The sequence below is a fragment of the Equus caballus genome, chromosome 8 (assembly GCF_041296265.1).
Source record: "Equus caballus isolate H_3958 breed thoroughbred chromosome 8, TB-T2T, whole genome shotgun sequence".
NCBI lineage: Eukaryota > Metazoa > Chordata > Mammalia > Perissodactyla > Equidae > Equus > Equus caballus.
Window position 1 is genome coordinate 61,396,878 of NC_091691.1, and position 27,871 is coordinate 61,424,748.

The window sequence follows — 27,871 nt, forward strand, 5'->3', positions numbered from 1 at the left end:
GGTGAACACTACTCTGAATTTCGTTTGTGACTTTCCTCTGGAAGTGACAGCATGGATTCATGGTATCTGCCTTGGTTTCTCTTCGCTGCTCTCCTCGTGGTTTCTGGCTTGGTAAGGAAACAACGTATGGAAAACAATTAGAAAAATTGGGGGCAATTGATACCGATTGTTAAAAAACAACCTGTTTGTTTTTTGTTTCTTAGGAATTTCAAAGTGTTAAGGAAATGGTTGTTTCTTTTTGGTGAGCAGGGCCAGGCAGGGTATAGAGAGTGAGAAGAAGCCCCCTGCCAGAGAAAGAGTCAGGGACATTGACATAAATTTATGTTTTTCTTTTAGTTTTGTTGTTGTGTAATGTTTTCTTTTGATTAGATGGAAAATGCGAAATTTGAAAATCATTCCACTTTTACTGCTGAATAAAATGCATGTTGCTGTTATAGTAATGTGAGACATGAATGGAGTGAGTGACAAATGGCACAGGCACAGCAAATACTTACAAAATTTTGTAGCCTGAGATTTCTCTTCTGCTTCTTCATCAGTTTAGACCAATCTTCCTACAGTGACAGATAGTCTGTACCATAAACCAACCCAAGGTTTTAAATAATGTTTCAAATGCCTGGGGGAAAACCTTTAATTGTGATTTGAAAATAACAGTTATTATATTGAGCTGATAGTCTCTGAACAAGAACTACAGTCCTAACAACAAGAGATATCATTTAAGCTACATTCAACTTGTAATTTTGAACAAATACTTCATAACTTTTTCCAGTAGGTGCATTGGCATTCCTCTGTGAGTATGTGCCTATGTGTGTATAAAGTGTGAGACAACCAGGGCATTTATTAGTATCAAAAAGGATGGTAACCATCCAACCAGTTCATCCTCACTGCTTGCCAAACACTCCAAATGACTCGAGTAGTTAGATATGTAAGCCACATCTAAATAACATTGCATCTTACATTTGTGTGACATTTTTATTATAGTTTACAAAGTGCTTTCACATTATATCATATAACCCTCACAATACCCATGCAAAGCAGGCATTGATCATATTTTATAGATCGTCTGAGTATCAGGAAGGTGAACTAACTTCCTATTAGTTGGTGGAACCAGGAATATAACCCAGACCTACTGTCTACCAGTCCTGTGAGCTTTTTTACTAGACTTCAGTAAGAAATTTCTCAAATTGACTTAATTTCTTCCAGTGGGCATGTAGTCTGGGTTTCATTTGGTCACTTGTACAGAATCTATTTTTAGACTTTTTTAAAGATTTTTTATTTTTTTTAAAGATTTTTTTTATTTTTTTCCTTTTTCTCCCCAAAGCCCCCCAGTACATAGTTGTATACTCTTCGTTGTGGGTCCTTCTAGTTGTGGCATGTGGGACGCTGCCTCAGCGTGGTTTGATGAGCAGTGCCATGTCCGTGGCCAGGATTCGAACCAACGAAACTCTGGGTTGCCTGCAGGGGAGTGCGCAAACTTAACCACTCGGCCACGGGGCCAGCCCCTAGGCTTTTTTAAAAGTTTTTTTTTTTAATTGCAAAGTATACCCATTGATTTTTTTCTTAAATATTTGGTATTGTCTTTGAAGGCAGAGTCTTGAGAGAAATATGAAAGTAAAACATATTAATGAGGTCTTCAATAAAATTTCTTTGTGAAGGATGATTATAAATTGCAATAGTATCTCAACATTGGGAGTAAATTATTAGATTTTTCAAAAATGGCTCCATGCTTATATGGTGACGGACAAGAAATAACGTACAACTGAAATTTCACAATGATGTAAACTGTTATGAACTCAATAAAAAAAATTGCTCCATGAATCCTTTAGAAAATCATGTTTAGGGGCCGGCCCTGTGGCGCAGTGGTTAAGTTCGCACGTTCTGCTTCAGCGGCCCAGGGTTCACCGGCCGGGATGCCGGATGCGGACATGGCACTGCTTGGCACGCCATGCTGTGGTAGGCGTCCCACATATAAAGTAGAGGAAGATGGGCACGGATGTTAGCTCAGCCTTAGTCTTCCTCAGCAAAAAGAGGAGGATTGGCAGCAGATGTTAGCTCAGGGCTAATCTTTCTGAAAAAAAAAAAAATCATATTTAAACTAAACACTTATTTGAGAACTGAAGTCTTATGTTCTGCCTTCTTTTCAATCTGTGAAGTTGATTTCTTGTTTCTTTCACCTTCAAATTCATGTAACAGGCAGTTTCATTTTTTTATATGAAATGAGAAGATCCTTTGATCAAAAAGTTATCTTAAATTACAATTTAGCTGTCTTGGATATATGTCAGAAAGTAATCCATCATATTAATAATAATAAAAAAAACCCCAAATGGCTAGATATAAATTGGAACCAGGAAGACCACTTATGTCATGGGCATGGTAATAATATCTTTTTTATGTGTTTGTTTCCCAGCCAACTCCGGAAAACTTTGGTGAGTCTATTTTGAGTTTTGCTCTAAGTTATAGTAAAAGAAAGTTATGTGGATACTAGAACAGAGAACAGAAGAACTTAGGACGCATTTAATGATAAGTACAATACATAATTGCATTTGCGTAATTGCATTGAACTTTGATCAAACACTTGCTTCTTTTGATTTATTAAGGAACATTTTATTGTTCCTGTTTCAGGGTTCCACATACTCAGCAGAAAAACAGATGGTGATATAGGAAAGTCCAAACACAGTCACATAAATGCTTGCTATTATTATTTTTGCTATTTTGTGTCAAGTCATCTGGACCTGACGTCCATTCTATTCAGTTGTATGCTTAGAGATTAGGCCATAGTATCCACCCCTTTGCACCTTGAAGGAGTAATTCACGTTTAAATTAGGAATTTTGCTTGAGAGCTCCAAGGTATGCTACAAGCAAGGGGTGTACGTGTATGGGGAGATTGGCCTGCTTTGACCACATTTAAACATTTGCTTCCTATTTAATCTAGTCATCTACTCTAGTCTTCCAAATTAAGCTTAATATTGTGTGGAGTAACCAATTTCTTGTCCCTGAAGTCATTTGGCATTCAAGGGACATGGGTAAGACAAGAGTATATATGCAAAAGCCCCAGATCCCCAAGCCTGGCTCATGAGATGTTCTCAATCAATCAATCAATCAATCAACCAACCAATCAGTGTATATTGAATCAGAACCTAGTAGCCACTTATCTGAGGCAAAAGAACTTGTTTACTTTTAATTTGATCATTGATAGAGATTTTCTTCTTTCATAAACATAATGTTCAATATGTTTTTCTTTGTTGTTTTAAAGATGTAGATGGTGGAATTGACCCGGATATATTTGATATCAATGAAGGTTTGTGGATATATATATTTTTTTCATTCTTTATGTAAGTTGGAATTCAATTGTTAACGTGAATTTTTGTTTTCCTTCTCAGGTTTGGGACTGGATCTTTTTGAGGGAGATGTCAGACTTGCTGGGGTGAGTTGAAACAATGCAAGGAAGAATCGTCTATTAATCACTGCAAGCTAAAATACAGAGTATTTGTTAAGCCCAACTATCCCTAAGGGCACAGAATCATGGTGACACATTTATTCAATGAGTACATTATACTCTAGGGACTCATATAATAGTGTCTTCATATTCCATTACTCAGATTTCAGAGTGGTTGAAGCCACCATCAATCACCATGTATGCCTTGGTCTTATTGATCTGATTGATTTTCATTATTGGAAAAACATGACATTTTTATTTTTAGATAGAACCTCACTGATTCAATCTAGTTGAAGCAGAATTAAACTGAATTTGTAAATGTCTTCAATGAATCAGGCTTTTTACCATAAGAGAGATTTTGTGACTTCTACCCTGACAGCTGAAAATAGTTTTGCCAAGTTGAGATCCTCCCAAACCTATTCATAAAGAGCACGGATTCTTATCTAGCCATCATGGCACGCAGATGAACACAGGTACCTTACATGTAGTTTAAGGGAGCTTAAATGTTCTCTATCATAAGCACTGTAGACACCCCTCAAACCCCCATGGTGAACTTGAACTCAAGAAACAGAGCTGTGGTGTCTGAGGCTTAGTCCTGGGCCTGCTCTTCTGTGTTCTCTCCTTCTTGATCTCACCTGTGTCAGGGCTTTAACTGTCATCTTTATGCTCATGACTCCAAATGTGTAACTCTAGTCCATTCCTTCCCCTGAGCTCCAGACTGGTCTATCCAGGTGCCAATTTGTCAGTTCCATTTGAATTTCTGTGAAATACCGCGAACGTCAGCTGTCCTAAGCTGAGCTCTGATTTTCTATACAAACCGTTCCTCCTCAGTCTTCCCTCTTAGTAAAATCATCAGCACCCTCTCCCCACACTCCACTGACTAAGTCAAAAATTCAGAAGTCACCTTTGCTTCTTCCCTTTTTCTCACCTCGCCATCCAATCCATCAGCAAGTTCTGTGATTTCTGTGTCAAACATATTCCTCAAATAATCTACTTTTCTCCTAATTTGTCTATTTCAATTATTGCTCTCCTATAATCTTTTCTACCTGTCCCTGTCTCCATCCCTCACAGCAAAGTGGTCTTTTAAGTAGCCAATGACACCATTTCACTTCCTGGCTTAAAACTCTTCAACACCTCCCTACTGCATTTAGAATAATACCAAAATTTACCCACAGCCTTCAAGACCTTGCATAGTTTAACTCCTGCCTATCTCTCCTGCCATCTCCTCTTCTCGCCTCTCTTATTCTCTTATCTCGTCTCCTTCTCTCCTAACTCATTAGGCTACTGGCCTCAAAACATACCAAGACTCAGAACATACCAAGCATATTCCCACCTCAGAACCAGGGTAACTAGTACTGTTTCCTCTCTCTCGAATATCTTCCTAAGGTCACTTTGAATCCCAGTTCTTTCTTAACATTTCCATTTCACCTTAAATGTCACCCTTTCAAAGAGTCCTGTCCTGACCACTTCATCTAATGTACTCCCCCATCCCTTCACTCTTGTCCACATCTCCCTTTTTTATTTCCTGCACTATTAAATTGATCCTGTTTAAACTTCTTTCCTTTCTTACACACTGTTTGTCTCCTCCACTAGGTGTTAGCTCCATGAAGGTAGAGACCTTTGCAGTTTTGTTGCTGATGGATCTCTGTTCTCTTGAGCATGTTCATCTTGTTGACTAGATGAATACATTAACGAAATATTAGTTTTCTGTTATAAAAATTTCAAATCCTTTAAAAACTTTTGAAAACTTTGGCCTAGCTCATGTGTGACTTTTTCTGATATTGTGAGATCAAGATTATTGAGGTTTTGCTATCATTTCCTTCTTGTATATTTTTTATCTCTAGTATAGGAAACTAGTCTATAAATCCACCAGTATTTATAGCTCAGTTTTCCAACAGTCATTCTTTACATGATTTTGCATGATTGCTTCTTCAACTCCATCAACAAAATTAATGATAGAAATTAGTAGTTTCCACCTGGAAAATCTGATAGGATACGATAAAAGTAGGGGTAGACACACACACATGCACACACACCTGCAATTTGTTTAGGCTGGCTGGGAAAGCTTTAAACTTGATTTATTTCTAGATTAACTTTTGATTGTTTCATAAATTTTTGCCTGATTTATTTAGTTAACTCTTTCACATTTATTTTCTATAGACACAAGATAGAAATTCCATCATTGGAGAAACATACAGATGGCCTCATACCATTCCATATGTTCTAGAAGATAGCTTGGGTTAGTATACACCTTGGAGTGTCCATAACTAATGTATGTCCCTGACAGAATTTGATCACAATATTTCCAAGTGTAGGATCGCATGGTCTTTAAGGGTTTGTTTATTCGTTTGTTGCTTTGTGTGGCTATGTACATTTACTTAAAGAAGTATGAAAAATGAACAATGAAAAGAACCTAAATGATGTCTGAAATATTTGCTGAGTTTGAACCAATAAAGAGATTAATTCAACCAACATTCATGGACAGCCTACTCTGTATTGGATGCTTGGGACATAAAGATTAGGGAGTGAGTCTTTATTCTAAAGCTGTGGTTTCCCACATGTTCAGATTTTACACGTGAGTAAAAAATATTAAACAACCAACCAAAGGAAACTTTAGAGAGCAGCATTGTTTTACCGATGTTTTATTTTGCCAAGTCAGGAACTTAAATAAGAGCAAGAACCCACTATCTTTTACCATCATCTTTTCATAAAATAAATATTTTAATACTAGAAAGTCAGAAAAAGTGAATCCATAACTAAGGACAATTTGTCTAAAGAAGAAATTTAATTGTAATGGAAAACTCTAACCATGGATCTCATTTTATTTACGGACTAGCAAAAATGATGTCAGTTACCAGCACCAGTTTAGGAACTGCTGCTTGGTAAACTTCTCCTTAAAGATCACACATTTCAGTAGAGATTCAGATAAATCAAAAGCTAATTATAATAGAATGGAATAAACAGCATGATTAGTAACATGTTCAAAGAGTTATGGAAGCTTGTTGGAGGGGCATTTAACTCAACCTAGATATAAAGGCATATGTATTGGGGAGCAGGTGACACTCTGCAACAGGGCTGTCAAGAAAGTCATCAAGTTGGACACCACATGTAGGCGCCTGGGAGAGGGAACAAATGGGGCTGAAATCAAGTTTGCATTCTGTTCATCAGAAGGCTTTCGTTTCTTTGCGTGAAGTGCTATTCATTCACTGGCCAAGCCAACACATGCAGCATCTGCCCAAATGAGATGCTTCTTTCTAAGTCCCAGAAAGGCAGCAGGTGGGCTAGTGCAGCCTCTGATAGCAAGGGAAAGGTGGTCTAGGCAGATGGATCACTATGTGCGAAGGCATGCGGAAGGGAGAAAACCCTTAGCTGGAATTTCAGTTGGAAGTGGGGAGATAATGAGATTGAACATGTAGGCAGGACCCAGACTGGGAAGGAGTCTTTCCCGTGTTAAAGAACTTGGTGTGTATACTGATGATAACGTGGAGCCTCCAAAAGCTTTAATGTGGAAGTGAGACTGTTATCATGCTGGTTGCAGTATAGAAGATGTATTATTAGAGGGGCAGAAAGCAATAAGGAGGTCAATTAGGAGACTACTGAAGAAATTCAGGGAAGAACTGAAGAGTTTCTAAACCAAGACTCTCTCGGTGAGGATAGACATAAACGGATAACTCCGAGAGACTTAGGAAGCAGTTGTTTGATTTGGTGATTGACTGCAAGAGCTCAAGAACTAGATGGGTCTAGGGGCCAGCCCGGTGGCGCAGTGGTTAAATGTGCACATTCTGCTTCAGTGGCCTGGGGTTCGCTGGTTCAGATCCCAGCTGCAGAACTACACACTGCTTGGCAAGCCATGCTGTGGCAGACATCCCACATATAAAGTAGAGGAAGATGGGCATGGATGTTAGCTCAGGGCCAGTCTTCTTCAGCAAAAAGAGGAGGGCTGGCAGCAGAAGTTAGCTCAGGGCTAATCTTCCAAAAAAAAAAAAAAAAAAAGAAAAGAATAAGATCAGTCTAGGTAAAGAAATGCCAGTGCTCAGGATTCAGTCTTTATGTACCTGTTTTTAAACAAAGGCAACTGGGTGGATGGTACTGCCTTTAACAAGAATAGGGAATATATCTCAAAGAGGGTGAGATAGAGAAGTGTGGTGGAAATTAGTTTTTGGCATGCAGAATTTGAGATGCATCAGGCTCACTGAGGTGGAGGTATCATATAAAGTGTTGGTGTATGGCCTTGTTGTTCAAGATAGAGAAATATTTGGGAGTTATTAGGATGTAGGAGAAGATTGAAGCCATGCGTATGAATGAGCTTCTCTCACAAGTACTCTTTAGATAATTGGATCTCACTGAATGACCCAAGAAGATTGTATTGAGTAAGAAGATGACCGAGAATGGAATTCAGCCTGGGGAACAACTTTTTGGAACTGGAATAGATGGAGGATCTTATAGAAGTTATTGAGAGGGGAGGACTGGCCAGAAACATGGATGAAAAACCAAGAGTAGGGAGAAAATGCCACAGCAACAGTTTGGAAGGGTTGGAAGCTGTAACATGAAAGGAGAAAGATGTTCACTGACTTTCGGAATCAGGGGGAATCTGAAAGATTTTAAATATTTTTTTGTTTTAATCTTTGATTAAAAAATTTTAAAAGTACTTGTGTTTTTAAATTATATATATATAAAATTTAAAAAAAATTATTCTCTTGTGTTCCATGAAAGATCAGTGAGCTTTAATATGACTGTATCTCTTAGTCTATTTTTGCCATGTATTGTAACCAAAGCTATTGTAACTTTATGAACTTTATATACTTGTTTTTAAATAACCTTATAAAACAACATAGTGAATGCCCTGAGGACAGGAGCCATTTTTCATCTTGCAAATCTGAGGCTTGGCATAGTCTCTGGCATATTATAAGCAGTTAATATTTTTTTTTTTTAAAGATTTTATTTTTTTCCTTTTTCCTCCCCAAAGCCCCCCAGTACATAGTTGTATATTCTTCGTTGTGGGTCCTTCTAGTTGTGGCATGTGGGACGCTGCCTCAGTGTGGTCTGACGAGCAGTGCCATGTCCGCGCCCAGGATTCGAACCGACGAAACACTGGGCCGCCTGCAGCGGAGCGCGCGAACTTAATCACTCGGCCACGGGGCCAGCCCCAAGCAGTTAATATTTTTAAAAATAAATTGATAAACATATATGTATGAAGTAAACAGTTCAGCTCAGATCCTACCATCCAAACTGTGAACATTTTTACGTAGTTATAACTGTAGTGTTTTAAATTTTTTGTTCCGCTTTCTTTCACTTAATATTATTGCATTGTTTCATGTTATATAGTTTTTATAATACAATTAAACTTCAAATTTTTATAGGCCATTTTTTCAGTTTTATGATTTTGATTCTTTCTTATTTAGAAAATACTTTACCTATGTTTAATATCGTAGCAGTGAACTTATTCTCTATGTTTAAAATGAGACGAGTATTTCCTCACATTTCAGAAATTTATACCATCTTCAAATGACTCCGACTAAGAAAATCACTAAGCAAGGCCACTCTTACACATAGCAAAAGTAAATACCTATGAAGGGTTTTCCAGAGGTATTCCAGAAATCACTATTACTCAAATTCTGGTGGACTGACATGAAATTCTGCCAGTAGGGCTTTAGTCTTTTAGCTGAAACTTCAGGTGTTGTCTGGCTGATAGATGCAACTCCCCTGAAAGGCGTAATGCTTGAAGCAGCCATGTGTAGCTTCCACTGAATAAGTTAAAATTCCTCGCATGAGTGCCAGATCTGAGGTGGGGGATGGGGCGGTGGGGGTTGGAGGATGGCAGTAAAAGAGGTGGAGATGGAAATGAAGGTCAAGGTGCTAGGAACTGAAAAGGCTAAGGAGGGGAAAATAATCCTGAACAGCTGCTTGCTTAACTCCTAAGCTTGTCCAGGACCTGCCTTATCCTTTGGAGCCTTGGGATTGAAATAACATGATCCCAGGTGGAGCTCATCCACGTCTAGGATGCAAAGTGAATTAAAAGGCCCTCAGTAAATAAAGGCACATGGGAAATGAAAATCCTATCTTGGGAGAGGGCTATGCTTTTGACAGAACTTTCACATTTGTTCCCTTATTTGATTCTCAAAACAATTCAGTTGGGGGTAGAAACTATCTTCATTAAGTTTGATAAAAGCCAGCATGCTGCTTTCACATTCACTACGAAAATAGTCACCTAGCGGTCGGTATTATCACGCCTTATTTTAAGGAAGTGTTAGATTTGAAATAGTGATCCAAACGTGATATTTATAGTACAGAAAATTTGGAAACAATTTAAATATTTGACAACAGGAAGTTACTTCCATATGTTACAACTGTATAATGTAGCCGTTAAGATAATAAAAACAACATTGATGAAGATTTTAATGACGTGTTATTTAGTGAAAAAGAAGTTTACAGACTGTTACGAAGCCTGTGATTTTATTTTTAATAAAAATATATGTGTATTATGTATGTATGTATTCATAAGCAAAAAACATGATAAGGGTGGTTGGTTATTCCTGGGGGGTAGGATTTTAAATTTCCTTTTTGTTCATATGCATTTTCTAACTTGTTTATAACCAAATGTGTTATTTGTGTGGTATTGTAAAAGGCTGAATTCTGAGTGCCTCTCATCGATGCGTGGATTTTAGGGCCTTACTTGTGTGAATGCTGTTCTTGACCTTCTCCTGCCTGGACAGAGGAGTTCCGAGTAATTCTTTAAATGCCTGTGCAATGGTCAAGTAAGAGGGGAGGAAGGAAATGAATATTTGATAAATGCTCCTTTTACTTAGAACTTCACCTCTACTTTCTCCCCATCCTCACAACATTCCTGTAAAGTTGACTTCATCATGATTAAATGACGATACCAAGGCTCCAAAAGTGAATCCAATTAACCAAGGTAACATGTCAAAAGTAAGTGGTGAGGACTTAGGTGTGTCTGGTTCCAGAGTCCAAGTACTTTCCACTCTGCCATACTGCCTCCCGCCTCCCTGAGGCCAGCACCCTTCACTTCACCGGTATGCCACCCCATTTGTGATGATCTCTCCACGTACATCTTATACAGCCCCTCCCTCCAGGTTGCCAGTTTCTTTTCCTGCATGTCTTTGTTGCTTTCATGCCTCTGCTTTTTTGAGCTCCATGTCTGTCCGACCTGTTAGCATCACTCAGCTTCAAAGCAATGATCCTTAACCCTATTTTGGGCCCTGAATTCACTTGTGAATCTTATGAACGCTCTCCCCAGAGAATGCAATTTGAAGATGTAGATAGACATAGATATAGATAGAGATACAGATATAGACATAGACACTTTGCATATTATTTCAGAATATTCAGGGACCCTCCCATCTCAAGGTCCTCAGATTAAAAGCTCCACTTTGAGGCCATAAATACACAGTTCAGCTTCACAGATGAAGCACATGACAGTGCTTGTTCATTTTGGTTGCCTGTGATCCAATGCATATGTTCTCTGAGGTAAGGAGATGCCTTTGCTTACTGTTCAGTAATGCACCTCTAATGGCTCCAGAAGATAAACACAGGGTGAAATAAGGGATCTGAAGAACAATCAAATACTTGTATATGATACTTAATTGGCACCGAATACCAAGCTTTGTAAAAATAAAACGCCAAACATTCATATTAGAACTAACTCACAATAAGCAATATGTTGTGTGGGCTATTTCCAGGGTGAATTGTTCAATGGCGATAATTTTAGTAAGTGTATTTTTGTTTGTTTTCCTCCTTCAGACATGAATGCTAAGGGAGTTATCCTCAATGCATTTGAACGTTATCGCCTGAAAACATGCATTGACTTCAAGCCTTGGGCTGGAGAAGCTAACTATATAGCAGTGATCAAGGACAGCGGGTGAGCTGAAGAGTTTGTCTTCTAAGGCCTGGAACGAGAACTGTGCAGCTGTGGCATATCACGGCAATTGCCATAGGCCCTGACCTTGAGGGTGGGCTGGGGGCTTCCTTTGCTATTTACTGGAGAGTACAAGACAATTTGTATCTGGGTTCTCTAGCCATAAAAATGATATGTTCATACATGCAACCAGACTACCAATGCTAAGAAAAGGAGGATGGGATTGCATGCATCCAACCCACAACTTTGGGAACTTTGGCTGCTTATGGTTAACATACTCCTTATTTCCCCCTTTAAGTAAAACATGTGTGTGTGTGTGCATGCACAGTGTATTTAAATTTATTTTAAGTACACTTTATTGCTTGAGTTAAGAAGGTGACAGTATTATTTGCCTGGAGCTCAGCAATTCCCAGTGGTTGCTGTCTCTATAAAACCCTTATTAGTGGTTATCATCATACCGAGGACGATCTGAAAAGACTGAACTTTCCGGGAAAAATCAGGACTAGGCTGACTTCTGTGTAATATTTGGTGCCAGGGCAAGTTCTCCTGGGACCATCTGGTCTGCAAGGTTTTTCATACCTCACCAGGGTTACAAGAGAAGCATACAGTGTACAGACGTAAGAGTGAAGGATCTGGGAGGGTAACTAAGGAGACTAGGCACTGGAGATTCTGCCCGGAGACCTCAACCTCCATCATTATAACACCCTCACCCCTTTCTCCTGTGACTCTCCTGTTAGCTGCTGGTCTTACGTGGGAAATAGGCGTGTTGGGAGGCAAGAGCTCTCCATTGGGGAAAACTGTGACAGAATAGCAACGGTTCAACACGAGTTCCTCCACGCACTGGGGTTCTGGCATGAGCAGTCACGTTCTGATCGGGATGACTATGTCAGCATAATTTGGGACAGAATTCTGTCAGGTACATTTCTCTTGCTTTCTTATATTTTTTACTTAAAGACTGAATTTCTAAGCATGTGCCCTCTCCTACCATCTGTGCCGACTGTTAATAATGGGAAAACTCTATGTTGTGATATCTTACTTTATTTAGCTCTGACTCAACATGAGTTGAAGTGCCTGAAGTTTGTTGGGGCACAGTGTCCCTGAAACCTAGTTTGAGCTGGATGTGATCTTAGAAACTAGTGTTTCCCAAAGCAGGTGTTATGGAGCTCTGTTCCACAATGTGTTCACCAGTGTATGGAAAGAGATCTGTGGTCAAATTAGTTTGGGAAACCCTAGGTTAAAAGAAATTAAACTTACAGTTATTTATACTGCTTCCTGTTCAGAGTCTTTGTTAGACTGACACGAATTGTAAATCTCCAAGTAGAGAAGCATTTCCCAAAGTGACTTGATCATGGTCTTTTTTTTCTTTTTGTGGAGTATTCAGGTTTGTTGTTCCATGGAGGCCATATGGAGAAACACTGCAGTAGTTGAACAGCTCAAACTTTTTGTGACTTTGTACTCAAAGTCAGAAGGGTTTTAATAACCGTGTCTGACTAGAACTCATGTTTTCCACAGTGACACTTCATTTCCCCGTCTGTCCTGCCTCTGTAGGGTATGGCTGATGGAATGGTGTTGCTATCATGTGAGGTTCTGTGAGGAGTGCCCTGTGCTGAGGCCCCTGACATCACAGTCTTAACATCACGGCTCTTGCACCTTACCATCTGCCCTAGTGTCTGGTGATCTCAACTGGCGTATGGCATAGCAGCAGACTGAAAGAGCAAGAGAAGTGTTTAGTTTTAATCCATGGCCACACACTTTAGGTTTCCCAAAGTCTTATTTTAGGTAGAAACTTCCACCTACATTCGATAACACATCTGTATGCTTTGAAGATCAGATCCACCTCACTGTGACCACAAAATCAACCAATTTCAAGTCACAATCAGTTGTCCGTTAGTATGATGCTAAGCAGCCAGGCATCTTCTCTAAATGTATTCATTTTAAATACATCTACACATATTTCACTAACCACGAAATCCTTGACTATGTCACTCCTTTCTAATGACTCTATGCTATCATTCTCCAGTCCTTTCCCATCACACCTCCCCAAGTCCTCTTACTTTCATCTCCATCTGCTATGGATGCCCTCCCATCATCGCCTACCGATGACTCTCACTGTTTCAGCGACATCTTTTAGAATCCTCCTTTCCATTAGCAGCTCTTAGAACCTTAGGTCAAATGCTAATGTCCAATTGGGGGCTGTAATGAAACCTTATATACGTTCGGCATGACCGCTGGTATCACAGTTCTAAGCTTGAATATTATATTCTAGAATAGGACTATATGGAACACTCTTGAAATACCATAGAGCAGTTGTAGCAAAGGTTGCACTGTGTTTGTTACAGTCTTCGTTTCAAAGGTAACAGTATTTGGACTAAGATGACCTGAATTTTGTGAACATCAAGTAATTAAAGATTTCTTACTTATTGTTTAGGTAGAGAGCACAATTTTAACACCTATGATGACCAAGTATCTGACTCTCTGAATGTTCCCTATGACTACACTTCAGTAATGCACTACAGTAAAACAGCATTCCAAAATGGGACAGAACCAACAATCGTAACAAAAATCTCAGACTTCGCGGATGTGATTGGCCAACGCATGGATTTCAGTGACTATGATCTCCTAAAGTTGAACCGGCTGTATAACTGTTGTATGTGACAGGTTCTTTGAAATGACTTCTGTTTCTCTCTGCTATGTGGGAAAAATTATGCTTTGTGCCATTTTGCTGAATATTTCTGGGTTTTCTGGAATTATAGTTTGACAATTATTATTTGATAGTTGAAGTTTGATATTCAGAAAAAAAAAGCAGAATGGCACCCAGATCCCAATCTACAACTCGGAAGCAGCATTTTCCTTCTCAAAAGATCAGGCTTTCAGATATAAAAACAAATTGGCTCCTGTAGGAACATGCCCCACGCAGGTTTTTGAAGCCAATTCTAATTCAGATGTGGCCCAACTTGATATTCAAACTCTTTTCACCCAAAATAGGGTGTACAGCCATAACATAAATGGGATCAAATAATCTGGGTTGTGGCTTAATAATCTGAATAGCTAGAGGAGGTTAGACTCAGATTTCTATAATTTGATAATTTAATAAAAAGACTTGGATCAGGCAGCTTATTCAGATGTCTGGAATTGATTGATGTCTTGGTTCTGCAGACATCAAGAGGCCTCCAAGATACCATCACCAGAATCAGCAAGCTGTCCCCTTTCACAGCATCCTGGCATTCCTAGTACTTCTGTGATAAGCTCAGTTTTTATTACTTAGATGATCACGTAGTATGAGTGTCAATAATTGTTCTTTTGCTTTTGTAGCCTCTTCCTTGAGCTTTATGGACTCATGCGATTTTGAACTGGAAAACGTGTGTGGTATGATTCAAAGTTCAGGTGATAATGCTGACTGGCAGCGGGTTTCACAAGTTCCCAGGGGGCCAGACAGCGACCACTCTAACATGGGCCAGTGCAAAGGTAACAGGAGGGAGATATTTCTAGATTTTACTCTCAGTGCTTCCAGCCTTTCCCTTTGCTATGAAAGACTGAGAATTTATTTCTAATTTCCATAAGAATTACTGGCGATAACCCATGAGGTTGCTACTAAGGACTCGGTTCTGTGCGTTATCAGGGTGTGGTTAATTTCTTTGCTTTTACTGTCTGTATTTGCTTTTCTTCCTATGAGTCAGAGCTGGGCTCCATGAAGCCTTCACCCATAGTATGTGCCCACGGCAGAAGGGACTGTCCCTCCTGAAGGACTCTTATGTTGGGGGTAAAGGATTTTTTTCTAGAAGCTTGCAGAATACAAGAGAATTTCCAGTGAAAGGCAATAGGCTGTGCATTAATCAATTTCAGAATTTCAGCTGGTTGTGATTACATCCTCCTGTTAAAAAAATACTTAAAGTGAAGGTACAAAGTACAATTTATTTAATTTTATTCAGATGAATATTCTCTGCCATTGTAGTTTTGTTTTGAACTAGATAGTCATTTATTTGGCTACAAGTACCAAATTTTTATTTATTTGCTCATTTTTGGCAGCAAATGTGTAAAACTAGACTTCAGGGGGCTGGCCCCGTTGCCGAGTGGTTAAGTTCGCGCGCTCCGCTGCAGACGGCCCAGTGTTTCGTTGGTTCGAATCCTGGGCGCGGACATGGCACTACTCATCAAACCACGCTGAGGCAGTGTCCCACATGCCACAACTAGAAGGACCCACAACGAAGAATATATAACTATGTACCGGGGGGCTTTGGGGAGAAAAAGGAAAAATTAAAATCTTTAAAAAAAACAAAAAACAAAAAACGAAAACTAGACTTCAGCACTCAGGGCCATTGCTTGTGGAGGGGAGCAGGTTTTGCCACCCTAAAAGATTTCTCTTTGGCATAAGGATTATTTTGAGCTAAAGGCAATCAAAATCCAGCAGATTCAGGAAAGCTCTTTACCTCTCCTATACGTGCCTAAATTTACATCGGAAAGGGGGCCTGTACCAGGAAGAAAGCTGTTACCAGAGATACCTTTTTATCTAAGAAATGTATCTGCCCAACAGGACAATCTTTGTTTCCCAAACACCTCTGCCTTTGCTCCCCTTTGTGCCTCCAGACCCCTAGCCCCTTCCTCACCTCAGGATGTTATATAAGCCTCGATTACCTGGCTGCCCTTTGAGTCTTCATATCTTTAGTGTCCCCTGTATGTACATAATTAAATTTGTTTTTCTCTTGTTAATCTGTGTTATATCCATTTAAATATTAGACCAGGTAAAGAACCTGGAAGAGAAGAAGGGGAAATTTTTCCACCCCTACACGTGACAGCTCAGGTGGTCTAGGCAGGAGTTACTCTCTAATAATGAAGTGCCTTTCCTTTTCTTTTTCTTGTTCTTTTTTTTGGGGGGAGGAGTATGGAACAAATGTTGTTTAAGAGTACAAACTTGCAATGAGTAGTAAATAAGCCCTAGAGATCTATTGCACAGCATAGTGAATGTAGATAACAATGTTGTATCATAATCACCAAACTTGCTAAGAGACTAGAACTTAATTATTCCAACCACTAAAAAGAAATGACTATTATGTTACATGATAGAGGTGCTAATTATCGCTATAATGGCAATCATATTACAATATAAGTGTATTAAATTAACATGTTGTACACCTTAAATTTACACAGGATATATGTCAAATATATTTCAATAAAAAATATTTTTCTTTTTAAATGCAGATTTGGGTAGTGGATAGTGGTCATACACAGGCCAGAAGGAAGGAGAGAGGAAAGGAGGGAGGGAATGTGGGAGGGAGGCAGGGAAGGAGGGAGAGAGAGAGAGAGAGAGAGACGCTAAACCAGATAGGTGATACTTTTTTCTGTTTTTGAAAACTAACATCTGTGGTAAGAAAAAGGTAGCCTCGTGTTGTCTCTTTCATAAAATGCTTGATCCTAGACCCATATTTAAATGCCCAATACAGTGGGAACTAAGTGGACCTATAGTGCCCACAGAATATGCAATCCTATATCCAATATATGTTTTCTCTCAATTCTGCTTTTGTCCTCTTAACAGGTTCTGGTTTCTTCATGCATTTCGACAGTAGCTCTGTAAATGTGGGGGCCATGGCAGTGCTGGAAAGTAGAACACTGTACCCTAAAAGAGGATTTCAGTGCTTGCAATTTTTTTTATATAGCAGCGGAAGTGAAAATGACCAACTGAACATCTATATCAGGGAGTATTCTGCAGATGATGTCAATGGTAGTTTAACCCTTGTGGAAGAAATAAAAGGTACAATATCAGCAGTCTCATTGTTTGGGTTCACAGTGAGGCAGTCTTAACTCTTTTTTTACTAAATTATTTTATTGAAGTCATATTGGTTGATAACATTGTATAATTTCAGGTGTACATTATTATATATCAGTTTCTGTATAAACTGCACTGTGCTCGCCACCAATAGTCTAGTTTTTATCCATCATCACACATAAGTACCTCCTTACCCCTTTCTCCCACGCCTCTACCCCCTTCCCCTCTGGTGACCACTAATCTGTTCTCATATCCATGTGTTTGTTTATCTTGTACATATGAGTGGAATCATACAGCGTTTGTCTTTCTCTGTCTAGCTTATTTTGCCTAGCATAATAACCTCAAGGTCCATCCACGTTTTTGCAAATGGGATGATTTTGTCTCTTTTCTACGGCTGAGTAGTATTGCATTGTTTTTATATAGCACGTCTTCTTTATCCATTCATCAGTCGATGGCACTTGGGTTGCTTCCACATCTTGGCTACTGTGAATAACGCTGCAATGAACATAGGGGTGCATAAATCTCTTTGTATTGTTGATTTCACATTCTTTGCCCAGTAGTAGGATAGCTGGATCATATGGTATTTCTATTTTTAGTTTTTTGAGGAATCTCCATACTGTTTTCCATAGGGGCTGCACCAGTTTGCATTTCCACCAGCAGTGTGTGAGGGTCCCTTTTTTCCACACCCTCTCCAACATTTGTTATTTTTTGTCTCGGTAGTTATAGCCATTCTGACAGGTGTAAGGTGGTATCTCATTGTAGTTTTGATTTGCATTTCTCTAACAATTAGTGATGTTGAACCTCTTTTCATGTGCCTGTTGGCCATCTGTATATCTTCTTTGGGAAAATGTCTGTTCATAACCTCTGCCCATTTTTTGATCAGGTTGTTTGGTTTTTTTGTTGTTGAGCTGTATGAGATCTTTATATATTTTGGAAATTAACCCCTTGTCAGATATATGATTTGCAAATATTTTCTCCCACTTGGTAGGATGTCTTTTCATTTCGTCATGGTTTCCTTTGGCTTGCAGAAACTTTTTAATCTGATGTAGTCCCATTTGTTTATTTTTTTCTTTTATTTCCCACGCCTGAATAGACATGGTGTTAGAAAAGATGCTGCTAAGACCAATGGCAAAGAGTGTAAGAGGCAGTCTTAACTCTTAATGCAATAACTTACAACAGGGCAGGGGCTATGGACTCATTGCTTTTCAACTTAGAACTTGATCCTCCCTGTTTTATGCTGTGGTCAGGAAGCAAAAATGAGGCCCCTTTGTGTACTCTAATATGTGACACTCACTTAAGAAACAGTATATAAGTCTCTGGCACAGTAGAGGTCAGTTTTTGGCAAGTCATAAAAATACAACGGATACCAGCTTAGGCAAAATGGGAAGAGTTACTGGCTCAATATAACTAAATTATGGAATGGACGAGGGAGGAACGGTTTCAGGCAGGACTGCACCTGTCTCTGAACATGGCTGGAGACGTCTCATGTTATCTGAGCTGGGCTTTGTCTATAAACTTGTACCTTGGCACTTCCCAGCTTACGTCTTGCCAAACGTGCCTTTAGACTGTAAAAGGGACTCTTCTTCTAATTTCCAGCTTAGAAAATAAATCCCAGTGAAGGACTCTGATTGTTATGACTTGAATTAAATGCAACGTCTGGAGCAATTCCTGAGTGGAGGAAGGGTATCTCTAGGATTGGGTGCCCATGCTTCATTCCAATCACGTGTCAGAGAGGTGGGTCATGTTAACCACCTATTAAAGCGGATGGTTAAGAGGGTCCTTGAGGCAGGGAGGGGCTGAGGGCTGGCAGATATAGTACTGTCTGCTCCACACATTGACCTCTTGGTTTGAATGAATTAAGTAAAACCTATTATAAAATTGATCAACATTATGCTATATGTCATGCCATTCCCCCCCCGTTTAACAAGGAGAAACAATCTGAAACACAGATGATATTTTTCTTCATGAATACGTACAGTGAAATTCTCAATCTCTTTATGTCTATATCTATATACACACACTCACACCCACCCACATACTATATATGTACATTATATATGTAATCATGTATAATATATAAAATTACATATATAATATACATCTTATGTGTGTGCATGTATGTGTGTATATATTCCTTTCGATTTAGTAATCTGTGAGTATTATCATTGATAGACAATAGCACAAAAGCACTTAAGAAACTTGCTTAGGAGTCCAGCATTTAAACTGATAGCACTGATAATAACGAAGCAAAGCTCTCAGGAAAGGTTTTTGTTCAATCTAGAGTCTATTCATAAACACAGCATTTTCTGTAATTTGGATATTTCTAACTTATTTTCAAGCAATTGTGTTTCATATTCAGTGCCAACATATTTAAGTTTTAAGTCATTGTGTTAACGACGAGTTTGACATGAATTCCTCAGCTATTCTCTGTCTGGGGGCTTCTGACATTTTTTTAATGTACTGCTTCTTATCTGGGTATGTGATATAAGAAAGTAAGACAAGGTGGCACCCCGTGTGCCATATAGTGGAGGAAGAAGTGCAGGTTGGGGAGAAAGGAGATGGTACTAAATACCAGATAACACTTACAATGTCGAGTCACTTGTAAGTGACCCAAGGAGTGAATCATAGGATGTTGCCTTTCTAGGGTTTGGTAGATTCTTGTTTAATATTGCCAAAAAGTTGATTGAAAATTTTGCATGTGCAGGAAGTATTCCAAACTATAAATATATTGAAGGAGACTTTGGCTGAGTATCACAGGAATCTTGGGAACAAGGGTAAGAATATTGGGCTTGCTTGACCATTTAACTAACATAGAGCAGGGAGTAACCCATGAATAGGGCATGGAGTACTCACAAGTTAGATGCTGTTGTTTACTCACCCATCTCTAGGAAAGGGTGACTTACCCGAGAAACAACTAGATAAACATCCAAATATTCCAGAGAGCAGCTCGACCCCACAGAAACACCTTGAAGTAAATGAGTCTGGGCTGGAGGAGTAAGAAAGCCATAAACCTCAAACCTGTAGACATCAGGAGCTCTAGGATGATCATTTGTCCATGAAGGTTAGAACTTTAATGTTGATTTGCACATGATTCATAGTCTTTGCGTTCTTTGAAATAATAATATCTCTTTTGCAGATATACCCATTGGGAGCTGGCAACTTTATCATGTAACATTGAAAGTGACCAACAAATTTAGAGTGGCGTTTGGAGGGGTCAGAGGCACTGGTGCATCACTGGGTGGCCTGTCTATTGATGACATCAATCTTTCAGAAACACAGTGCCCTCATCATATCTGGCATATAACGAATTTCACACAGTTCATTGGCAACCCAAGTGGAACTCTATATAGCCCTCCATTTTATTCTTCCAAAGGTTATGCCTTTCAGATTTTCTTGAATCTAAACCATTTGACTAATGCAGGAATATATTTCCACTTGATCTCTGGAGCCAATGATGATCAATTACAGTGGCCGTGTCCTTGGCAACAAGCCACGATGACACTCTTGGATCAAAATCCTGACATTCGACAGCGTATGTCCAACCAGCGGAGTATAACTACAGACCCATTTATGACCACCGGTTCGTGACTCATTTTCTTTATTGCTAATTCATGATCATTGCTGTAGGAGAGATGGATGGTTTGGGAATGAGAGACTGCACAGTCGTGTACCCAGGGAATTTTGGGCTCCAAATTTTAGGAACAAAAGATATTTAGGGGGAAGGGCTTCAGTGGTTGTGGAAGTCTCTCAGGCAAGAGATTGCCAGGGATGTCAGCAGCAATGCCAACAAATGGAGAAAATACTGACTATATTCCTAGGAATTGATGTCCATACCTGAATTCCCAGTGTTGTGCAAGGAGTGTTGGTTTTAGAGTCTGGCATGCATGGGTTCAAATCCAAGGTTTGCTTCTCATTAGCTCTGTGACCTTAAGCAAATAATTTCTTGGAGCCCCAATGTCCTCAGCAGTAAAACTGGAGCAGTAATAAAACCCCCTAGATGTGTTATGAGAATCACTATAGATCAAGCATGGAAGCCTGTGGAAGGGCCTGGGGTGGTGAGGCCCTCAGGTGCTGAGTGCAACAACCTGTGCAGCCTTGGTCTTGCCATTGGGACTGTCAAAAACAATTCAGCTGTTTTAATGGGGGATGGTTTTTGACGAGAAGGAAGACATTGAGCAGGTACTCTGGAGTGTTGGGAAGAGCGTGAGAATGGATTATGACTTCTTATTAAAGAGTCCTGGAAGACTTGCCAGTGATGACGTCATTCCCCATCTTTCCAGTCTCCAAAAGGAGCAGCACCCAGAAAGCAATGATCACATTTCCAATTTCAATAATCCTTTGCCCTCTTGGAATCCAATAAAGGGAAAAATGGAATTACGGCAAGGTGATTATTACCACCAAATCTGAATTCTATATACAAAAAGAATGGACCTGAGCGACAGAGGAAAAAAAAACCTAATTTGATAGGGAAAAAAATAATATTCAGAAGGAGAAGTCTAAGGACTTGATGTTCAGGATTTCTTCCCTTTCTTTTCAAAACATTTTTCCCTGACTGACGTTGCAGATGGCTCAGGGGTGGGCAGGTCATCACCGTTCCCAGAAGCAGTGCTTCTCACTGTCTTCTACTCCTGAAGGACAGTTAATGAAATAAACTGTCCTTTGCTAATATTAAAATCTCTCTCAGCAACATATTGATTTAACTCAGTTAAAAGGACTGTCTGTAACTCAGAAGGGCACTAAGGAATGACTCCAATGTGTAGGGGATTTTCTATACTGGTCAGTCAGTATAGGCATGGTACCCGACCTAGGAAACTTTTGGAACCTCTCCACTCATGTTCCAGAATGTGGTCCTCTCTGCCAGGCATCTCATTTCTTTTAGGACAGTATAAAATGAACAAGCTCCCGTGACTTGCCAGCGAATACATCACAGGTCAATACCATCATTTAATTATTCTGAGCTCCATCCTAATTGTGTTTCACGTTGCCTGTGCTTTCCTACCACCAAAAGCTATGATGATGCTAAACACAATCCATTAATATAAATTGCTTTTTCAGATAATGGGAACTATTTTTGGGACAGGCCTTCCAATGTGGGAGAAGTGGCTTTTTTCCCTAATGGAACTCAATTTAGAAGAGGTCGGGGCTATGGAACCAGTGCCTTTATAACCCATGAGAGGCTGAAAAGCAGAGATTTTATAAAAGGAGATGACGTTTATATCCTACTGACAGTGGAAGGTATGTTGATAAAAGTAGTTTTATATAAGCTATTTGTTTTGTTGTTATGGCCAATGATTATTTATTGTGCTCTTCTGGGTTCCATTTTTAGGTATATTAAATAGAGATGTGGGAGGAAATAGGCATGACTAGGATTTTTTTTTGGTATGAATCATTAACAATAAGAAAATAATTTAAATAGAAACAGTGATGATTCCTGGATAAAGAGTTTAATTACCACTACATGGAGCGATAGTGGAAAACTTTAGGCCAGAAAACATCTTTAGAAATAAGTTAAAGTATAGCTATTATATCCTAGGATTATACTCAAGGATTCCAGAAATAAAAATATCACACAAGCACGTGAAATTAAACTGGAAATGGACTATCTTTATTGTCTCATTTAAATATATATACATGCATATGCACACACACATATATACCTTGGCAGTGAGAATAATCTACTGTCTTCCTAAAATTTCTTAGCCATGGCAGCCAATAAATACATTTTCCAGGAATCCTGGTAGTTGCCATGTTTTGTATGGTAGGATTTTAACTCATTTACTATTAAAGACCCACTTATGTCTCAGTAAATCAGAATCTTGTTTGTGATGAAAGGTGGTACAAGTAAAACCCATGAAATTTTTACATTATTGTCTATTAGAGTAAATCTAGATGATATTTCTCAGAAAAACTTATTCAGGAGTAACTTTTCCCAAGGGAGAAAACATTTTATGTAGCAGAGAAAAAGTTACATATTCATCAATTCTGTTTGACACTCTTTGTACCAGAAGTAACGGAAAACACTGCAAAGAACAGAACCCTGGTTGTCAGGGGACCTGGTGTCTTGCGCCATATATCCGCTAACTTGCTCCACCAAGCAGGAGACCTGTGACCTGGGGCATAGCCCATCAGTGATCTTGCATTTCTGTGCTTTGGTCTCTTTGGCTGTCCCTCGAGGGTCAGTAACAAGGGCTTGGGCCCCTTCAAGCTCAGGCAAGCCTAGGCCCAGGCAAGCATGTGGTTCTGTAGTAGCCCCACAGGCCAGCGAGATTTCACCTGCCTATTTATTATTTTCATGCCTGTGAATGTTACTGGACTATGCCTCAAGATTACCTGAACTTCTCACAAATCTGAAACCTGGGCATCTATTTTAAACTTAAAGAGCAAATGATTGTTAAAGCAAAGCTCATTTCCATCCGTGCTCTCCCCCTGCCTTCCTTAGACATATCCCACCTTAATTCTACACAAACTGAGCCAAACCCAACCCCTGGCATCAGTGAACTTTGCACAGACTTCCAATGTGAGAATGATGGCCTCTGCACTGTCCGAGAAGGCAAAGCCGAGTGCAGGTAAGGGGGTCACTCAGACGAGATCTCCCCACTCTTTTGTTAGAAATGTTATCATTCCCTTGATGTAGGATTAAATACTGATATTTCATGTGAGTGAAATCAGTTGATTCCCATAACCATTCATAGGATATTTACTTTTTTCTCTCCATTTGGGACTTTGGATAGCCACAAGAACAATGAAATTGCCTATGAAAAAATAGCACATTATATTCTAACTGCCTGAAAAAGTCCTTATGAGTTACATATCTTATTAAGTCCTGACAACAGTCTGATGTGGTTAAGTGTGACTCTCTCCATTTTCCAGATGGAGATACCTAAGTTCTGAGACGAGCTTGACCAAGGTGTCTAGCTGGGAGGTGGAGGGGACACTGAGAACTAAATTTTCTCCTTTACCCACACTCACCTCCTTTCCCACCTCGGAGCTGCTGTTTGAAGTACCAGAGTAGAAGTCATTCCATTGCTCCTATCCACTGGCCCTGCCTGGCCTCTGGTGCCAGTCTAACCATCCCCCTCTGGACTAGAGTGGGCAAAATCATTCCATCATCCATGTCAATGACCTGAATGTTGACCTATATCTTTAATGGTGAAGATTTTCAGATTTAAAATATCAGCTGAGAACTCTGAGTCATGCTCTGAATGTGTAGGTGTCCGTCAGGGGAAGACTGGTGGTACATGGGAGAAAGGTGTGAGAAGAGAGGCTCCCATCGTGACACCGTTATCATTGCTGCTTCTTCCACTGCCGGTGTGTTTGCCCTGATGCTCATAGTCACCCTCGTCAGTGTCTATTGTACCAGAAAGAGATACCGTCAAAACGCAAGTTCAAAAACAGCAGATATGACTGTGAGAAATGTAAGTGGAGTCTGATATTTGGCTATTCAAAACCTATCGATGAATCATATGAAGAAGAATTAGGATTTTTTTTTATATACACTTTTCTTTCTTTCTTTTTGTTTAACCTTCTCTTCATTCTCTATACTGGGGACAACTGCTCTGAGACTATAGTTCCTGTTCCCTTCACTACAAATGAATGGTTCTTAAACTGGAGTCCATGGAGACTTTTGGGGAGGGAGTTTAATATCCTCCTATAATTGTGTCTGAAATTGTGTATGGTTGTGCGTTTTTTCCTGGAGTGAGGGTCTGTGATGCTCCTAAAAGGCACAACTAATTTTGCCTACAAATGCCAGTCTTCCTGATCAAGGGGACAGATGATCTGTCAGTGTTGGGTCCAAAGGTGTCTTGGTGGTGGTTGAGCTCAGGCTTGTAGCAAAGGGTACTGGCATAGTTATGGCTTTTCCATTGAAGAAGATAACTAATTCTGGCTCCATGAGCAGTAAGTAACTCTAAGGCAAGGTTTTCAAGTAGAGGGTTTAAAGTCTTGCTTCAGAGAGTCTCTAAGTGGCAATAGACTTTGAGACTATCCTGTCCCAGATGGGTCTCAGGAAGCAGACTCTGAGATGGATATTTGCATACAGGATGTTTATTGGGGAGTGCACTTGGGAACTCCTGTAGTGGAGTGAGGGATGCGGGACTGAGCAGGGGGTGAGGTTGGACTGTGAGGCGATTGCAGTTAAGGCCTCAGGGCCTGCCACACCCCCAACCTCCACTGCCCTACAGGGAGCTCTGGAGCTGGGATGGCCCCTTAGACATATCCTGAACTCAAGCAATGAGGCCAGGCCCTTGTACTCCCCACATCAACAGCCATTGAATTGGGGCTCCCCCCTCCACCCAGAGGGAATGGATAATTGGGCAAGGCAGCACCCTTCAGGGGAAGGGCATGTCCTGCAGGAAAGCCTCCATTTTGAAGGGCAGAACTCACCTGGGCCCCAGCAGCCACTATGTACCTCACCAGTAGACAGCACAGAGGTTCATATGCAGATTTGTATTCTCACTCACAAAAGAGCACAGAGAAAATGGCATATGATCTGAACATCAATTAAAAGTAAATCTTTAAATTTCCTCCAGGTGTATTTCGTTCAAAATAGAGTCTGAAAATTACTAGTGAAACTAAAGGAAAAACACGCTCAATTAAAGTATCTCTGAAACTAAAAACACTGCAGTTAGTTAAAGCAAGAGTATATTTTCTTAAGAAAAATGATTATTCAAGACATACTATATTTTAAGGCTATGATTTTTTTTTAAGTGGACAAACAGATCAAGACACTAAATTTGCTTGCAAAGTTAGTCAAAAGATGGAGAATGACAATGGACAGAAAGCAAATAGTTTTATTCCCATATTTCCTCAACAAGAAGATATTTAAAGCTAATCATAAGGCAATGGATCAATTACTTCAAGAGGCTTATTAGAAAAGTACTTAAAATATATGCAAGTTGTTTTTTAAAAAACATATTTCCAGCTTATTTTGTGTCTCAAAATAAAAGGAACAGATCAGCCAATGACCCAGTAGGCTAATTTGACGGAAGCTGTGCCTGCAGGCGTGGTCCCCTGTGCCAGTAGGGATGCAATTGGGGGTGGGAGTAGGGAAGGTGGAGGAGTGGTTAGGGAGGAGAGGAGCCATTAGCTGGTGGATGGGACTGCTGGAATATTCCTCTGGAAACTGGAAAATGTAAGCACTATTATAAGGGCCGGATTATGAAGCAAAAATTGGAAGGAATTAAAGAAAATTATAAAACACAGAGAAGAGAAAGAAAGAAGTCAGTCAATAAAGTGGAGAACTATCAGAGTATCAGGGACATGGTGGGGCCATTAAGTGGACACACACACACACACACACAACCACAACCACCACAATATTACAACAGAACCGTTTTGCCTCTGGGTCATTTAAACACATTTCGAAGAGTAGGCAATCAACTTACATTTTCCTTCATTGGGGCATTTCTATAGTTAATTCACCGATAACAGAGCCTTCAGATCTAGTATAGATTTTATTTTTTATTTTTATTTTTATTTCTTTAAAGATTTTATTTTTCCTTTTTCTCCCAAAGTCCCCCAGTACATAGTGTGTATTTTTTTTTCTCACTTGTGGGTCCTTCTAGTTGTGGCATGTGGGACACCGCCTCAGCATGGCTTGATGAGCGGTGCCATGTTCACGCCCAGGATTCGAACTGGCGAAACCCTGGGCCGCCGAAGCAGAGCGTGCGAACTTAACCACTTGGCCACAAGGCCAGCCCCCAAGATCTAGTATAGATTTTAAATCAGAATGACCCTCTTTCTGAGGCTGCAGTGTGTGCTCACCCTAATGTTTTAGCATCTGAATAACGCAGGCCAGTGCATCTTCCTGGAGCCAGGGCCGGGGCTGCCTGCCAGCTGGGAGGGATGCCAGGGGACTGCTGATGACACTTCATTTAAAAATTAGACTCTTTCATTGTGATTCATTTAAATGACAGTTTTTAAATTTAGAAATTAAGTCATCAATTGTTCTTTCCCCTTTTAGCAACATGCATTTTGAAGATTAACTCAACGATATGGCCAGCAAATGAAATTAAAAAGGATTCTTTGTCATGGATTTCACCTAAAATATATTACAACCGCTTCATTCTTCTATAAATGGATCTTCTCTGTAAATAGCTGGATATACTATAAATCATTATTTTGGTAAAAGTCTAATTAGTGAAATGTTGTTTGTGTTTTTGTTTTTAAAGGAGGAGAAGTAAAAAAATAAAAATAAAGGAGGGGAAGCAATTTGGGCTCCTCTGGAAGTATAATATTGTCTATAAAAAGGAAAGCAGCAACTGGAGACAGCTTTCCAAATTACTGATCCTTTATTTGGGGGCAAGTGTGTGGCCTCTCCAGTGATTCCCTAGAAACCCACTGGAAACACCCAATGGCAATGGGCATCGAGACATGCCGCCCTGTCTCAATGTAGGGAGGGGCAGTAGGACAGCTCTCTTTCTCTCCTTGGACCCCTCCCTCCCAAATTGGCCGCCCTCTTGTTTTCTTTCATAAGCCCTTTGGTACATGAGCTTGGTTTAGAGTTAGTTTGAATCTCCAGCTATGATTAACATGAAAACTTAAAACTCTTAGAACAGTGGTTTTCAAAGTTTTGGGTCTCAAGACCCAAATTTTTACTCTTAAAAATTATCAATGGCCCCAAAGAGCTTTCGCTTATGAGTATTACATTTGTCACATCTTACCTTATTAGAAATTCAAGATAGGAAGATTTAAAAGTATGTCTTTAATAATTATTAAAAAATAATAAGCCCATTCATGTTAACATAAATAATATTTTTATGAAAAATAACTATATTTTCCAAAATAAAAGAAAATTAAGCAAAAA

At 39.6% G+C, this 27,871-nt stretch overlaps 1 protein-coding gene across 1 annotated transcript; it reads left to right on the forward strand.

The window, feature by feature from the left end:
* On the forward strand, positions 1 to 27,871 carry MEP1B (meprin A subunit beta). Its single transcript, XM_023648268.2, has 15 exons — positions 1 to 111; positions 2,405 to 2,423; positions 3,251 to 3,295; positions 3,378 to 3,421; positions 5,594 to 5,672; positions 11,192 to 11,309; positions 12,044 to 12,222; positions 13,735 to 13,953; positions 14,619 to 14,771; positions 16,837 to 17,052; positions 20,204 to 20,647; positions 22,123 to 22,302; positions 23,507 to 23,633; positions 24,278 to 24,482; positions 27,029 to 27,871. The coding sequence occupies exons 1-15, from the start codon at positions 52 to 54 to the stop codon at positions 27,041 to 27,043; spliced, it is 2,103 nt and encodes a 700-aa protein (XP_023504036.2). The 5' UTR covers positions 1 to 51; the 3' UTR covers positions 27,044 to 27,871.

Bases quoted from the DNA above. Each gene is read 5' to 3' on its own strand.
- MEP1B (XM_023648268.2), top strand. From the start codon at position 52: ATGGATTCATGGTATCTGCCTTGGTTTCTCTTCGCTGCTCTCCTCGTG. The intron at 14,772-16,836 runs GTAACAGGAGGG...TCCTCTTAACAG, and splicing joins TAACATGGGCCAGTGCAAAG to GTTCTGGTTTCTTCATGCAT. The intron at 23,634-24,277 runs GTAAGGGGGTCA...CTGAATGTGTAG, and splicing joins GAAGGCAAAGCCGAGTGCAG to GTGTCCGTCAGGGGAAGACT.